We start from the raw sequence: 14,565 nt of genomic DNA, 5'->3' as shown, positions 1-14,565 counted from the left end.
ACTGTGGCATCCTTTTGTGATTTGTGTTCAACTGGCTTGTGAACCAGTTCCGCACATCAGTGTCATGTGCTGAATATCTAAATATATTTACAATGAGGAATAGGAGAAAACATAATAAGAATATACCTGTCCTACATGCTTGGAGAGAAAATAGAATATTTATAAATACAAATGCTCTATAATTACTCTAAGGAAACTTAAAGATTGTAGTCCTTTTCTAACTCTATAAAGTTATTTGATTGCTTGTTGTTTTAATATCATCTTTCTCATAAAGATTTAAGGCTGCTATAAAGTTCTGTGTGTGACTTGGAGGCCAGTTATTTTACGGAGCAAAGATTTCATGGGTTAAGTGAGTTCCAAATGGAGTTCCAAAAGAGGGACAGGCACTGATTAAGCGGGAAAGGAGCAGTGGAGCTCAGAGTACAGGGTCAGGTGCACATTTTTTGAGAATAGAGCAGAAATTCTGAAGCTGGCAATCTTTAGAGAGGAGAGGGGAGAAGACTGTGAGGGAGGCTCTGACATGGTGTAAGGATGAGCATGAAGTGATTGTTGAAAATTTCAGATGTGAGATTCCCAGGAACAGCGTGAGTCCAAAAGATGTAAGAAATGTCTGGGGAATTGACACAGTTTGGTTATTCATGCATCTTCAAATATTTTTCAAATAATCTTGGGTAGCTACTTCTCTTATTTCTGCCTCTGGCCACCTTATTTATAAATTGGGATTAATAAGATCCCTTCCTCAAGGGTTTGTGAAGAGTCAACAAGTTAATATCGCCAGCAGAGCTGAAACATCCCAAGCGCTGTGTAGGTATTTGCTGTTATGTACATGATTGTTGTCATTTACTGAGCGGCATCTCTGCATTGGTGTTTGGGACTCACCAGTGAGGAAGCTCCCTGCCACACCTGCCTGTAATGCCCAGGCATTGTGATGAGGGAGCGGTACTGAAGCCTGGTGTAGGGGGACCTGACTTCCCCAGGTGTGTAGGGAAGGAGTCCCAAGGAGGTGACAACATTTGGTTGCAGTCAACACAGTTGTTTGGAAGTGGCGTATCTAATATGGAATGGGAAGAAAGGGCCTTCTGGGGAGAGGGCTCAGCCTTTGTAAAGGTGCAGAGGTTTGAATGAGCAAGAGGGCAGTTGGGGAAGCAGAAGCACTTCTGTGTGACTCTGACTGTACTGAGGCAGTGTGGAGGGGAAGATATGGACAAGGAGGTTCTGTATCCCCAGTGCCTAGAGCAGTGGCTGAGGCATAGTAGGTATGTGCAGCGCATCTTAGTGGACTACACGTGTGCAAGAGGAAAGACAGGCCTGGAAGTTGGATTGGCCGTGGGGTCAGGGTAGGGGCTCGGGCTCAGTATTTGTGAGATATGATGGTTTTTCTGCTTGAGGGAGCAGGAGCAGCTCAGGGTTTTAGAGGGATGATTTTGACGGCAGAATATGAATGTTCTAGGTGGGGCTGGGGAAAGAAGAGAGAGTTAGGGGTGAAGATGTTATCTGTAAAATGTCGTGACATTTCTACCCCAGCAAAATAATTGAACCTTGAGGGTGTGTCTTATACTTTCATCTTAGAAAAGGAGTTAGCAAATTATGGTTTGAGGCCAAATCTGGCCCACAGCCCCTTTTTATAAATAAAGTTTTATTGGAACACAGCCTGACCTGTTCATTTATGTGTTGGGCATGGCTGATTTACTGCTACACAACAGCAGAGTAGAATGGTTTGCAACAGAGACCATATGGCCAGCAGAGACTAAGATACTTTTGGTTTGGTTCTTTAAGGAAATGTTTGCTGACCTCTGTCCTAGAACATTGTTCTTAGTATTTAGTGGTGCATTCTGGAAAAGTCAGTATAGTCAGAAGAGTTCAGACAGATTGGTGCATGCGCATATGTCGTCTAAGAAAGATTAGGCTATATTGCTTCTCAGGAAGAAATACTCCAAAACTTTGTATTGTGTTGAAGCTCAGTTCTTAAGTTGTTGTCTTGATGGTCTAATTTCTATTTCTAGTCCATCATGGCCATTTCTGTGGTTTTGATCCTACCTGGCCCACCCTATGATCCGTACTTAAGAACGTAGAATCCAGTGCTAAATAGCATGTTAAGATTTCCATGCCACCTGCTAAGGAGAATAATTTTTTAGACACTGTTTTAAGTTCTTCTGACCTGTTTCATATACTGGGTTCCCCACAGTAACCACTCTCTTCAAAACTCTCCACAAACTCTCTCCTTTTCTTATCGCATCTTTGTTCCTCTCTCCTGCAGTGTCATTTGTGCTGAAGGTGTGTGGTATCTCTTTCTCCCGGGCACTGCCTGCATTATCTCACCTGCATCATTCCAGCTGCCCAAAATTCCATCTAGACTCTGGCCCTTTGGGTGAATGAGGAACCACTTAACAATCCAGTATATTTAGGGAAATCCAACCATTTTCAACCAAACCAGTGATAGATAACAGCAAAGGTAAACCATCACATATGTTTAGAAAAACATACAACTAATTTCTTCACAGACTTTACAAGTTCTTACTTTTCCAGTATACTTTAAAGGACTGAAAGAATAATTAGGAAGCAGCAGAAGTTTTGTGGAGAAGATGTGTTGAGCCTTTTGCATATAAAGGATCAAACTTTAGGTTTTGCGTGAAGCATTCATGAGGTGATGTTCTTAAAAACCAATCCGTAGGCACAGGAGAAAAACTAAGGCCAAGACTGAATATAGAGGTGCAGGAGTTATATGTCTACTGATGGTAATGGTTGAAATCATGTAAGCATATTCCATAGTTAATTAATTAATCCAGTTGGCATTTAGTGAAGGCATACTATGTACCAGGGCCTACTGTGCTAGATGCCAGCAGTACAAAGATGATTAAAGCTCACTTTCTTCCCTTGAGGAACCCACAGATTAGAAAGGAGAAATCAGATGCATAAAGAGTTACTTGCCATACAATGTGACAAATGTTAGAAGAGATGAATTTTTCGGAAGTGGAAGCAAAAGTCCAGGAGGAAGGGACTGGAATGAGAGAGGACTGCAGAGGCAAAAGTGGTAGGAGATTCAGACTCAAGATCTAAGATTTCTGTTTTTCAAGAGAGCATGCTGTTTTACAGCCCGATTCCTCCTTGGCCTATTACAGATTTTTTCTATAATAATATATGTGTGCATTACTTATGTATCGCATATCATATTATTTCATTTAAACTTACATAATAATGCTATATAACATATTGTATTAGTATACAGTAAAATATTTTATATATACAGTGTATACAATAATACTTCTTATCAATTTATAAAAGCTCAGTAAGTGCTTGGAACTTCGCTAAGCACTTGGTATTATCTAATTGAATTCTCACAATGAGTAGGTATTATTATACCAACATTTCTCAGAGGTGGAGCCTGAAGCCCATCAAGGTTAGGTAGCTTGCCCAAGGTTATTTAGGGGGTAAGTGGCACTCACACCCAGGCCTTTCTGACCCTACTGAGTTAGATTAGTTCCTATAGAGTAAATTTTAGGATGAGCTCTTGACTTAATAAAGATGAGCTGAACAGGCCAAGATGAGCTGAACCATTCTAATGGTTCCAGGAGGGTGGGAGTGGGGGAGAGAAACCAAATTTATGAAAAAGGAGGGAGTGTGGAGTAGAAGACAGGCATAGGCTTCGAAGTCAAGCTTAGCTGAATTCCCAGCCTGGCTCCACTGTTAGCCAGCCACATGGCCTTGGCAGGGTCACATGACCACTCCAAATGTCCCCATCTGTACATTGGGGGTTGTAGCATCTTCCTTGTTAACATGTAAAGGATCTGCACCTGTACCTGGCACTGAGCGGGACACTCAGTTACTGGTAGCTGCTACTGCTAGACCATCTACTATCTTTGCCACTACTCCTATGTTCATACTCATCATCATCCTACTCCTCGTACTATTATTGCTATTTCTACAGATACTATGGTTATTATTATTAGCAGCAACAGTAGTTGGAATGACTCAAGGAATTGATTTATAATAAACAAAAGCATAGTAGTTATTTAAGTCCTCAATTTGATCAGTGGCAATTGTGCTGTGTTAGTTTCAGTATTTATTGAGCATTTGCCATGGTAGGTCTCTGTTCTAGCCACAGTAGGGAGTTAAAACATGAATAAGTCATTTCCGCTTTTAGCTAGCATATCAACTAGTTTAGCCTTCACACCATACATTCTTGATCAGCCCCTTATTCAAGAAAGAGAGAGCATGTTGGGGGGTAAAGAGTTAATGCACACTGAGAGCAGACCTGCTTAAAGCTGTGCATAACTCTGGAAGGGTGGTCAGGACTTAAATAATTTCAGGATGATTTGAAGATTATGTAATGCATTTACCATTTCTCCAGATAATCTCAATTTCCTCATGTTGTGTGGTAGGCTTGTCACCTTATTCACGGTTGTAGATCATTATCAGGACTTTATTTCAGTGGTATCTTACAGAGTTGGCCATTAGACTATAATGGAGCACCTATGTGAGGTGCTGGGTAAGCAACATGACCCTGGTCCCTGTCCCCAGAGAGGCCAATCTACATAAAAATGGTTTTTATAGATCCTTGCTCAGAAGGACACTTACACACACTTACAGCAACCTTGAAAATGGAACTTTCCCTGCCCAGTATGATGAAGACTGACATGTGACAGTTTGATATTCCTTTGTTTTACTAAAATAGCAACCTGACCAAATATACTTTTCAGCACATTTATTGTAGCCACATGTTTATATTTACAGGAGAAGTGTTGCTAATTCCCTAGTATGTTAACAGGTCGTATTCAAATTGTTCTATTTTTACTTTGGCACAAAATTGCTGAAGAGAAACATTTTAAGGCAAGTATAGTGATTATAGCATATCGAATCACTACATATTGAATTATATATTGAATAAACTTCCTGAACCTATGAAGGAGCTTAAACTGACAAGAAGGTAGTTATCTTAAGTTCTATGTTGTTTACGTAAGATTTCTTCACATCCAATTTTTATTGTAGATTACTGATTGTTTTAATGTTTTCTTTTTGCTATATTTTTACCTTCCCAACAACAAATGTAATCCCCTTTTTAATATGTAATACATGATCTAGGATTCCCAGAATGAATTTTCAGAAACCATGGAAAAACCTCCTCCTCACTTTAGTGTATACAATAAATAATGTATTCTCTTTTTTTATTATTTAGTGTGAGAGGTAGTCAAATAGGTGAATGCATAAATCTTGCCAACCCTTGGGCAGTTATTATTTTCATACCAAAATGCATGAGTTTTCACTTAACTATTACTCTGTTATACATTAAGTAATAGTTACCATGGTAACCTTTGCATCACATTATAACATTTAAATGTAAGGTGTTGTGTTTCTTTATAAGGAAAGACAATGTATTTGAATTTTTTGGTGAAATATAATCACTGCTAAAATAACTAATTTTGTTCAAGACCAAATGAATTTGTTGGGAGTTATGAATATTTCCAACCAAAAATGGAATGCATTCATTTATTTTTTGTGATGTCAAGGGGGAAGTAAAAAATTTTTTTTAAGTAACAGTACTTGATAAGTATCAAATAAACATTCATAAACATTCATTAAATGCCCATAATTGGCCTTATAAAGGGCAAAACTCGAAATTGAACCATATTTGAGATCATTTATCAGTGGCTAATACAGCAGTAAGACTTTGAATTTAACATGACATGCTTTTATAAAATTCTATCACATATAACACAATTCTTATTTTTCTATACTTAGTTGGTTAACTGTAACTGGTTTTGATCTCACATATAGTTGAATTAACAGTAGCAGTTTGTCATGTCTGCAAAAGCAAAATTAAGTGAGCCACTGAAGTAATCCTTGTGGTGGTTCCAGGAAAATGGCCACTTAAGCTTAAATTATTCAGATTGTTGGGCAATTTCTTTATTAAATATGAAAAAAAAAACCCTAGTCATTTCTTGTTATCATGAGGCTATCTAGCATCATTGTTTATGTAGACTCCCTTATTTAACTCTTTTTTAGCTTTTTATAGTGACTGTTCAAAATTATTATCACAGTTTGTACTTTTTATCTGGAACTGGGCTAGAGGATCTGACAGTCATTCACAAGTTTTGATGCATTTTTTAAATAATAATCAGCAGATTGAAATATGGGCTACGTGTTGAGGGACAGAGGAAAGAGGGAAGCTCTGTGCTGGACACAAGCTCTGTGGGACATTTTACACATGTTGTTTCATCTACTCCTGATAGTCCTATAATAGAGGTTTGATTAGCCTCTTTTTACAAAGGAGGAAAATATGGTTTAAAGCAATTGCATAACTAACCCCAATCACATTGCTCCTATGCCTTTGAGCTCTAGAGTTCGACCTGATAGATCCCACCTCAAAGCCCTACCTCTTCCTTAATATGTTTGAATTCTGCTTCTAACTTGCTACGAACACAATGTGCCTTACACATTTACTGTAGAGATAAAAAACATTGACCATAAGCCCCCTGAAAAGAAAATATTTTCTAAATGATAATTTCAATAATTTGCATTTCTCTACGGCACGATAACAACGATAACAATCTGTTAAGTCCCTGATTTGCAAGATATCTTTGCCATCTTGTCTTTCCAAGTTTCCCCAGTCCTCTTTTGTTGAAACCAAGCATAGGACAGAAATCAAAAACTATAAAGGTGCATTCCTAGACTTTCCGGGATCTGGAATAAAGACTATCCAAAGACTGACCTTCAGTTTTGAGCTTTGAAGTTCAAAAGTGGACAGGTGGAAATATTGTGTTCTTCATTGCCCTTTGGTGCGAGATATATTCTAGGTTGCAGAGTAAGTGCCAACAGCAGCAAAATTATCGCCCCCTCCTGCTACTGTAGTAAGTCAGCAATGGCTCTTCTGTGGTCAAAATGGCAAATTCAGCAGCAGCCATTCGACAGGGATTTGCAAAAACTTCCCCATGGCTGTTAGGAATCTTATTCAGCAGTGTCTTTGAAAATCCGATTCTTTGCAGAATTTACTATGTAGAAATGACCTCGGTTGCGATTAAAAAAAAAAGTGTTTTAAACAAATCTAATCTGTAATTTCTCTCCATGTATATTTTTGTGCTTAACACTGCAAAGTCTATTAGGTACCTATCCATATATCCAGCATTCATAAGTTTTATAGTGGTTCATAATTTTATTTCCATATTAACATAAAAAATTCCTGGCTTTATGGAGTCAGTTCGCCATACAAAGCCACTATACATCACTTAGGTTTGTGCTGAAAGAATGGAATTGCAGCTGTGTGAGTACTAGAATACCCAAACATGAATTAGACTCACAAGCATTTGGCAATAGTTCAGAAAAGGAGCTTAATCTGGTTTCATCTGAGACTGCTTTTCTCTGATCTGCAGCATCCCCCCAAGATGTTGTGTCTGATATCGGATCACAACGTAATGGGAGTGACGCAAAATCAGAGAAAGCCCTAAGAAACCAGGGGCACATTTGCTTTTCTCTGGGGATTTTTTTTTTCCCCCTCCTGCTACTTTTTTTTTTGCCTTCTCTCAGGTTCCAACTCTGAAATTCAAGGTCATCCACCTATTAGATGAATTAATTATAAGCCAAAAAAAAAAAGCAGCATTCATCGTACTCTGATCTCACTCATATCTGTAATTAAGGGTAAATATAATCTTCCTTTATAGAAATGTACCACCCACCCATTACATTTAAAGTGCTGATTGAAATGAAATAATAGTTCAGAGCAAGATGATTTTAGTTTAACAAGAAAAAAGTTGATAATTTAAGCTTCAAGCAGTTCTATTTTTGATTACCATTCAGTTATAAATCTAATTTGAGATATATGCTGCTTTTCTGTTAAGTCAAGTTTAATTCATGGTTTGCATTCTTGGTTGTATAAGCAAAGTTCAGTGGTTGATCAAGGATGTTAAACTCCTCCTAAAAGGAATAGGGGGACGGTTGAGAATGTATTAGGAAGACAGTCTGAGACCCAGATCTGATGTAAAACAAAACACAACAAAATTTAATTGAAAAAGATGTTCACAGAATGTCGTGTTTGGCATTTGAATGGCTAAGCTAGGACTGGCTATTTGCTGGAGAATTGGTTGCAGGGGGTGAGCCCCAAATCATGGTTGACAAAGTCAGCGTATTCTTTGGTTAGGGTATTTTTTAAGTCTTGAAATTGTTTGCCTTTGGAAGAAAATAAGGAGTGAATAAGGGGGAAGGGCTTGTCTCATCGCATGGTGGACAGTTGAGCAAAATGCTAAACTATGGGTTTAAGATTTACAGGTTGGCTCTGTGAGATGCCACATCTTGTTTCCAGTGTTTCCTGGCAGATTCAGGCAGCTTACTACTGGGACCCAGCATAACCGCAGAACATGAGCTTGCACAATGTGAAAAACCTAAAACCATTATAATCCTATTTAAGGCAAGGATGAATTTGCCCATTTTGAAAGTCGACTTAGTGTTTAAACTGAACTTTTATTAAGCATAAATTTGTCTTCAGCACTCTATATACGTGTACATAAATTCATATTATAAAGGAATGCCTTGTGTAGTGTTTCATTTACCTTAAATCAAATGTCATCAACTTTTTAAAATTCGTAAACGCAGATTTTTCAGCCAGTGGAAAATTTTTTATCTTTCTCTTCGCTACAGAGAGTTAAGTATGTGACGTAAAGGCCAAACAATAGTAAATGGTCATTGTTCATTTTGTAAGTGTACTCTACAATAAGAACACATATATTTTTATCTTCATTTTCCCTAAGGGGGTGTTTAGGGCCCCGTTAAGTGTGAGGAAATGTTTATTTTTGTTGCTTTAGAAGAATGATTCTATTGTCCAAGAGCAAAAGAAAAAGGAACAAACAGGTCTGAAAAGAAAGAAACAGGAATGTGCTTTGTGGGAAAAAAGGAAAAAAAAAAAAACAAATCAGGAGCCATAAAGGTTTGTAAGTTCTATCTGGTCTCAGTAGTACTGTGTCACTGTCCATAGTCCATGTGGCTGCACATGCAAGAGGTGGATGCATGATTTATTTACAACTGGCCCATTAAATGATTTGCTTTTAAATTCACAACAATAAGGTCAACCACAGCCGGATAGCTATTCTGTAGTTATCATTTTATATTTTTCACAGCTCTATTGTCAGTGCTGCTAAAACCCAGGATAGCAAGTGTGTTTGTTTTTAGGTTGACCTATTGAATGCATTTACTTTCTTGGGAGTGAAAACCTTTGCCTCCAGGACCAACAAGAATGAACCAGTGGTTAAGCTAATTAAAAAAGACAAGCAAGCATTTCAACAACTTTGCTCAGCCCTTTTCTGAATATTCTGTACATACAGTTTTTTACAAAATGAGAAATGAAGAAATATTCTGGAATACAAAGTTATGATCAAACTCCTCTTTCCAATGAAATGAAGATTCATTTGTAGATTCACCAAACTGTGAAGGAGGTTGTGATTTCGAATCATTCACAGGTTTAGTGATGGAAATTTCAAAGAAAACCTGGACTGAGACTTAAATAAATATAGACTTTGTTAATAAGAAATGCCAAGGGTGAAATTCAGGTTGGGATTCTAAAATTTTGGAATGCCACTCTTTAAATGATAAAGAAATTATTTGAGGTTATACTGCTTTTATATCTTCCTTAAACTCAGAAGCGGAAGTACGTGAGCATGCAGATGTCAGGTTTTTATCTAGTAAACAATCTGTTTTTTATAAGGTATTTATGTGATAAATATTAAAACACTAGCAATGAATTTATTACTTAAAATGTGCTTTCAACCTGAAATCTCATCCTTGAAGTTTTATTTTAAAGTCACATTTATTATATATCTCCTGAAAAAGTCTGAAACTGGATTCAGTGAAGTCAAGCTTGTCAGTAGCTGGTTAGCCTTTATATATCACTCATCCAACGCTGACAAAAATCCCTCGGAATAGAGAGATTCTCTTTATGATATTTAGGTATATGGTGGTGGATAGGGGAGGTTTGAATTTTTGATTTTCCAGCTTATGGGTCATATTTGACCAACTGCTTTCACTGGAAGACATGCCACTTTGTTGAGCTATTTAGGAATCAAAAAGACTGTCTTAATTTAAAACAAGGACCCTTTGTTTTAGTTGGTGACTGCCTTGTGAAATTTTTCAGTTCTCAGCGGGTTAACCAGGGAACAGGGGCAGAGTCATAATTGGCCTATTTAGAGTATTTTGCATGTGAATAGTGTGTTAGTGAAGCATCCCTAAGTCTGTTGTGAGTGACATGGTGATTAGAATTTAGATTAGGGAAAACACATTCTGTACTTTATCAAGGACAGTAATTAGTTCAGTCAGTAAAAGTTGATTACAAGTAACGATAAAGTTAGATTTTTAGTACTTAATTTTAAAATTTCTTTATTAAACAGTAAATTTGTTCTTAATATAAACGGTGCTATCTACTCCTGTCTTATTGCATATCAGAATAATTAAAAGAACAATGTGTTCAATGCAGAGTATAATCAGGCGATTTATATATTATGGGTAAGTTTCTATGTAGTTTTTAGAAAATGCAATATTATATAATCTTTCTTATGTCATCAGTTTTGAAAGTTTAATAATTTGTCACACTGTGATAAGTTAATGATATTTGTGAAAGTTTTCTGGTGTTCAGGTAACTGCTTTATCTGTGTGTGTTTTCGCTTCTGATGATCCTCCAGAGGGCATTCTAATGTCCTTTGATTTGTTCCTGTTAGCTTAGAATGCCTACTATTTCTATAATTTTGGAAGTTAGTGTGACGACTGAATTTCCTCTTGGCTCAGTTGGCATTTTCTCTTCTGTGGGTGCTGTGTAAATTTGTGGAGGCTCCTGAGGTGCCGGTACAGAGAGGGAGGGTTCTCAGTGGAGTTGATAGTCTACACTCACACCCAGGGTGAGCGGCCGGGGGAAGTTGTGTGCGTTCACAAAATGAGATTCTTCTCGGTTCTTGTTAAAGAAGAGCAAGAAAGAGTTCCTAGATATGAGCCTGAGTCTAGAGAAAGAAAACATTAGTCTTACATAAATGCCATTTTTTTAAAATGAAATGAAAATGTTAGTCATCTTAAAAGACTTTAAAAAATATTGTTCAAAGGGAATCCTCATCTCCTTTTCCTCTTCAGAAGTAAAGAATTAAAAATCACAAACTTGGTGATAGCTTCTTAGACTGCTTTTCTTTCTGGTTTTTGTTTTGTTTTAATTGTTTCTGCTTAGCAGATGCTGTTTTCTTTATTGCGTTGGTTTAAGTACTCACAATCAGTTGGAGGGTGGTGAATGTAAAAAAAATTAACCTTATATGTTTGTTTTCCCTTTTTTAACCTTTTAGCAGAGTCTCCTTGGAGGTGACATGGATATGGGCAACCCAGGAACCCTTTCACCCACCAAACCTGGTTCCCAGTACTATCAGTATTCTAGCAATAACCCCCGAAGGAGGCCTCTCCACAGTAGTGCCATGGGTAAGGTACTCCTCTGTTTGAATGCCTGAGTGATTATGATTAGTCTTTATCTTTCTTTCTTTCTTTTTATAATACCATTTTCTCATCCTACTCTCTCCGCACCCCCCCAAAAAAACCCCATAAAATTTGGCCCAATTGTCAGACAGGTGACCCCCCACCAGTAGTACTTGGAGGGGGTGTATGTTAACAACTTAGAGTAGCAGAACTTTTTTGGTGTACGCTTATTTCTGGCTGTCTCTTGGCTGTATACCTAAGAAACTTTTTTAAAAATCAAAGCAATAAAAAGTTGAAAATCTTTATTTTCATGAACAAAAGAGAATTTGATTTCTGCTAGAATAAAGGGTGGTAGTGGTAACTGCAGTTTGCTAGGATGATGACTTAAGGAAGCGTGGTCTAATCTAAATGCCTTCGTGGTTTAATATGTTTTAGTCAGGAAAATGAGCATGTGGGAGCTCACAGCATCTTCATTTTCTTTCAGAGGTACAGACAAAGAAGGTTCGAAAAGTTCCTCCGGGTTTGCCATCTTCAGTAAGTACTGCCTGTTTCTGCTTTGTATATTGTTTATTTTGTTCTATTTTGTATCGATGCAAAGGAGATAGAAGTAAATGAGATTCCATGCGCCCAGAGCATGTTTATCTAGGAGGTGGATGGGGTAGGAATGACCTGCACGTCCAGCCGCCTGACCCACGTTGGCGTGATTAATTGCACATCCTGGAAGACTGGGTGGTTTTGTTGATATTCAGCAGGTTAAGCTCTAAAGAAAGCCTTGAAAAGGTGCCTGAAGTTTGAGGAGTTTTACCTGTGCAGGGCTTTCAAGAGAATGAGTATTAGTTTCATGTGTTGGTTAAATTCTTTGTCAGTATTATGATGATTTATGGATTTGCATGCGAAAGGAGATTTGTGGAGAGGATTTAGGAAAAATTTACATGGGTTTCAGCCCAGAGTGCAGGAAGAATGTCTCTATTTTCTAGAGAGGTTGCTGAATAAAGGCTGCAGAGGTAGCTGCATCAGTAGCCGTTTGTGTTTGTAATACCAGGTGACAGCTAGAAGAAGCCAGCTGTAACCAAAAGCATTCTGGGTCTTTTTAATAGCTGGAGCTACAGGCAGGAGTTTTGAGTCCCCTCGACCCCCCAACACAGCAAAGTTGGTTGTGATTACAACCAAATACATGATATCTTATTTTGAATTCTTACATACATTTTGAATTCTTATATATATTTCCAGATTTGATTTCCTAGATAATTTTACTTAAATGTTGTTTAGCACTGGTCTATTTCTGGCAATTTTCTCCTTATGTAAAATAAAGACATGATTTTCTCCCTTCTTTTTTTTGTTCCTATCTTCCTTCCTCCTTTTTTTCATTCTTCCTTCCTTCCTGTGATGTATGTAGAGAGTCTTAATATCATTTTGTAGGGTACTAAGCAGCCTTTGAAAAGAATGCTAATGAGCCTTATTTTATAAGTTTTATACGTAAATAAAATTATATTTAGATTTCTGAAAGTACATTACCAATCAGTGCTTACATATTAGTTTTATTTCATTTTTAATAAATTAGAAGAATAATGGGTTTTGCAAATGTGCTAAGATTAGATTAACCCAAACACCTGTGTATTTGACTTGATTTCAGTTCAGCTCATCCAAAAAATTATTAAAACGAATATATCAGAATAAGTCTTACCAGAAAAAAAGCAGATTTGCTTTGCTGATTATCATAGACTTGGTAATGTTGAAGAAGCAGCACAAAATTATCCATAAATATAGAAAAATATTATGTAAATAAAATTGCCAATAGGGTATAAAATAGTCATTTTGGTCTATCAGTAAGTTATTTAAAATATACTGAGTTGTTTATTCTTTGAATTTCTATGTTGTATTGAAATTGACTATTATACCCAAAGGTTTTTATAAGCATATTTTAAGCTTGAAGTTAGTGGTGGATTTCATTTAGCTGAAACTTTAGCTTTTAATAGCTTTTATGACAACTTGAAATGATAGAGTCCTCACAGCTGTGTACATTTTAAACATGCCTGAATCTAATACGGACAATATTAAGTACATTAAGTGGACCTTTCAACGTTCTGAAACGATAGAGTAAACTCTGTGCTATAAAAGCCATGAAAAACTTAAAGCTATCATACTCTATTTATACCTCATATTAAAATTAGTTTGTTTTTTTCCAATGCTAAGATTATGCAGAAATCTACACAATTTCTAAGGAGTGCCTTGATGTGACACTAGATGTTATCTTGTGCTTAATCATTGTCAACATTTTTCATAATTCATTGTAAATTTTTAAGTATTTCCCTGTAGTTAACTGGCCCCTGTAAATAAATTTTACTGGTACAGTTTTTTCTTTGCTGGTAGGTTTATGTGTTGCTAATGTATTGTGATATGTGCAGAAATACAGAAGTGTCCTTCCTTTCTTGCCAGTAAACAAAACTCAGGAATTAGAAATTTAGTTTGTATTATATTTAATTTTGGGCTTTTAGTCGTCAGTTTAGGATTTACTCTTCTTAGAGAATTTATCTTGGCTAAATGTTTTAATGGTCCTTATGGAACATTTTGGTAAATAACCCTTTTCTTGAAACAGAGGGAGAAGAAAAATTCAATTAAAAATGGAACATTTAAAAAAAAATGGAACATTTAACCTTTTTTTTTTGAGCAAGGAAAATAAGATAGTTTAAGTAATTTTAGAATCCAATCATCCATTTGCTCGTTACTTAAAAAAATCTCAGCCCTATTTTAATAGCTTTAACTTAGTTTCTATTAGCTTTGCTATATTAGCTTTGTTATGTGTATTGCTTATTGCTTATAATAAGATCCACATGCCTTACTACCACACAAAATATATATTTTAACTCGATTCCTAAAAGACATTCTGTATTAGACACTATAACACTTTTGCCCCAGTAGATCTATATTTTTAGACTCTGCCATGTGTATTCCTTTTTTAAGCTCAAATAAAATCATGACTATTCGATAAGAGATACTTCTAAAACTTGTTTTCATGTGTGTGAGTATTTGTCTAACAGATACTAAAAGATTGGGGATAATGAAAGATTTCCTTTGGAGAGATTATGACTAGATAAAGACATTTATATGTTTTATTCGATACATATTTACCATGATAAATAGTAA

General features: G+C 36.5%; 1 protein-coding gene across 7 annotated transcripts in view; it reads left to right on the top strand.

Moving 5' to 3' along the window:
- TCF4 (transcription factor 4) overlaps nucleotides 1-14,565 on the top strand; it is a 392,852-nt gene that overhangs the window by 255,744 nt on the left and 122,543 nt on the right. For 6 of the 7 annotated variants that reach the window (XM_012651753.1, XM_012651754.1, XM_012651755.1 and 3 more), the window contains 2 exons: nucleotides 11,298-11,427; nucleotides 11,906-11,955. In XM_012651753.1, the coding sequence (XP_012507207.1) occupies nucleotides 11,298-11,427; nucleotides 11,906-11,955 (180 nt within the window). The remainder of the gene's footprint in view (nucleotides 1-11,297; nucleotides 11,428-11,905; nucleotides 11,956-14,565) is intronic. The other variant, XM_012651758.1, reaches the window with a different exon arrangement.

Source organism: Propithecus coquereli, unplaced genomic scaffold (genome assembly GCF_000956105.1).
Source record: "Propithecus coquereli isolate 6110/MARCELLA unplaced genomic scaffold, Pcoq_1.0 Scaffold37, whole genome shotgun sequence".
Classification (NCBI taxonomy): Eukaryota; Metazoa; Chordata; class Mammalia; order Primates; family Indriidae; genus Propithecus; species Propithecus coquereli.
Note: the sequence above shows the minus strand (reverse complement) of the source record. Positions and strands in the feature narration are given on the sequence as shown.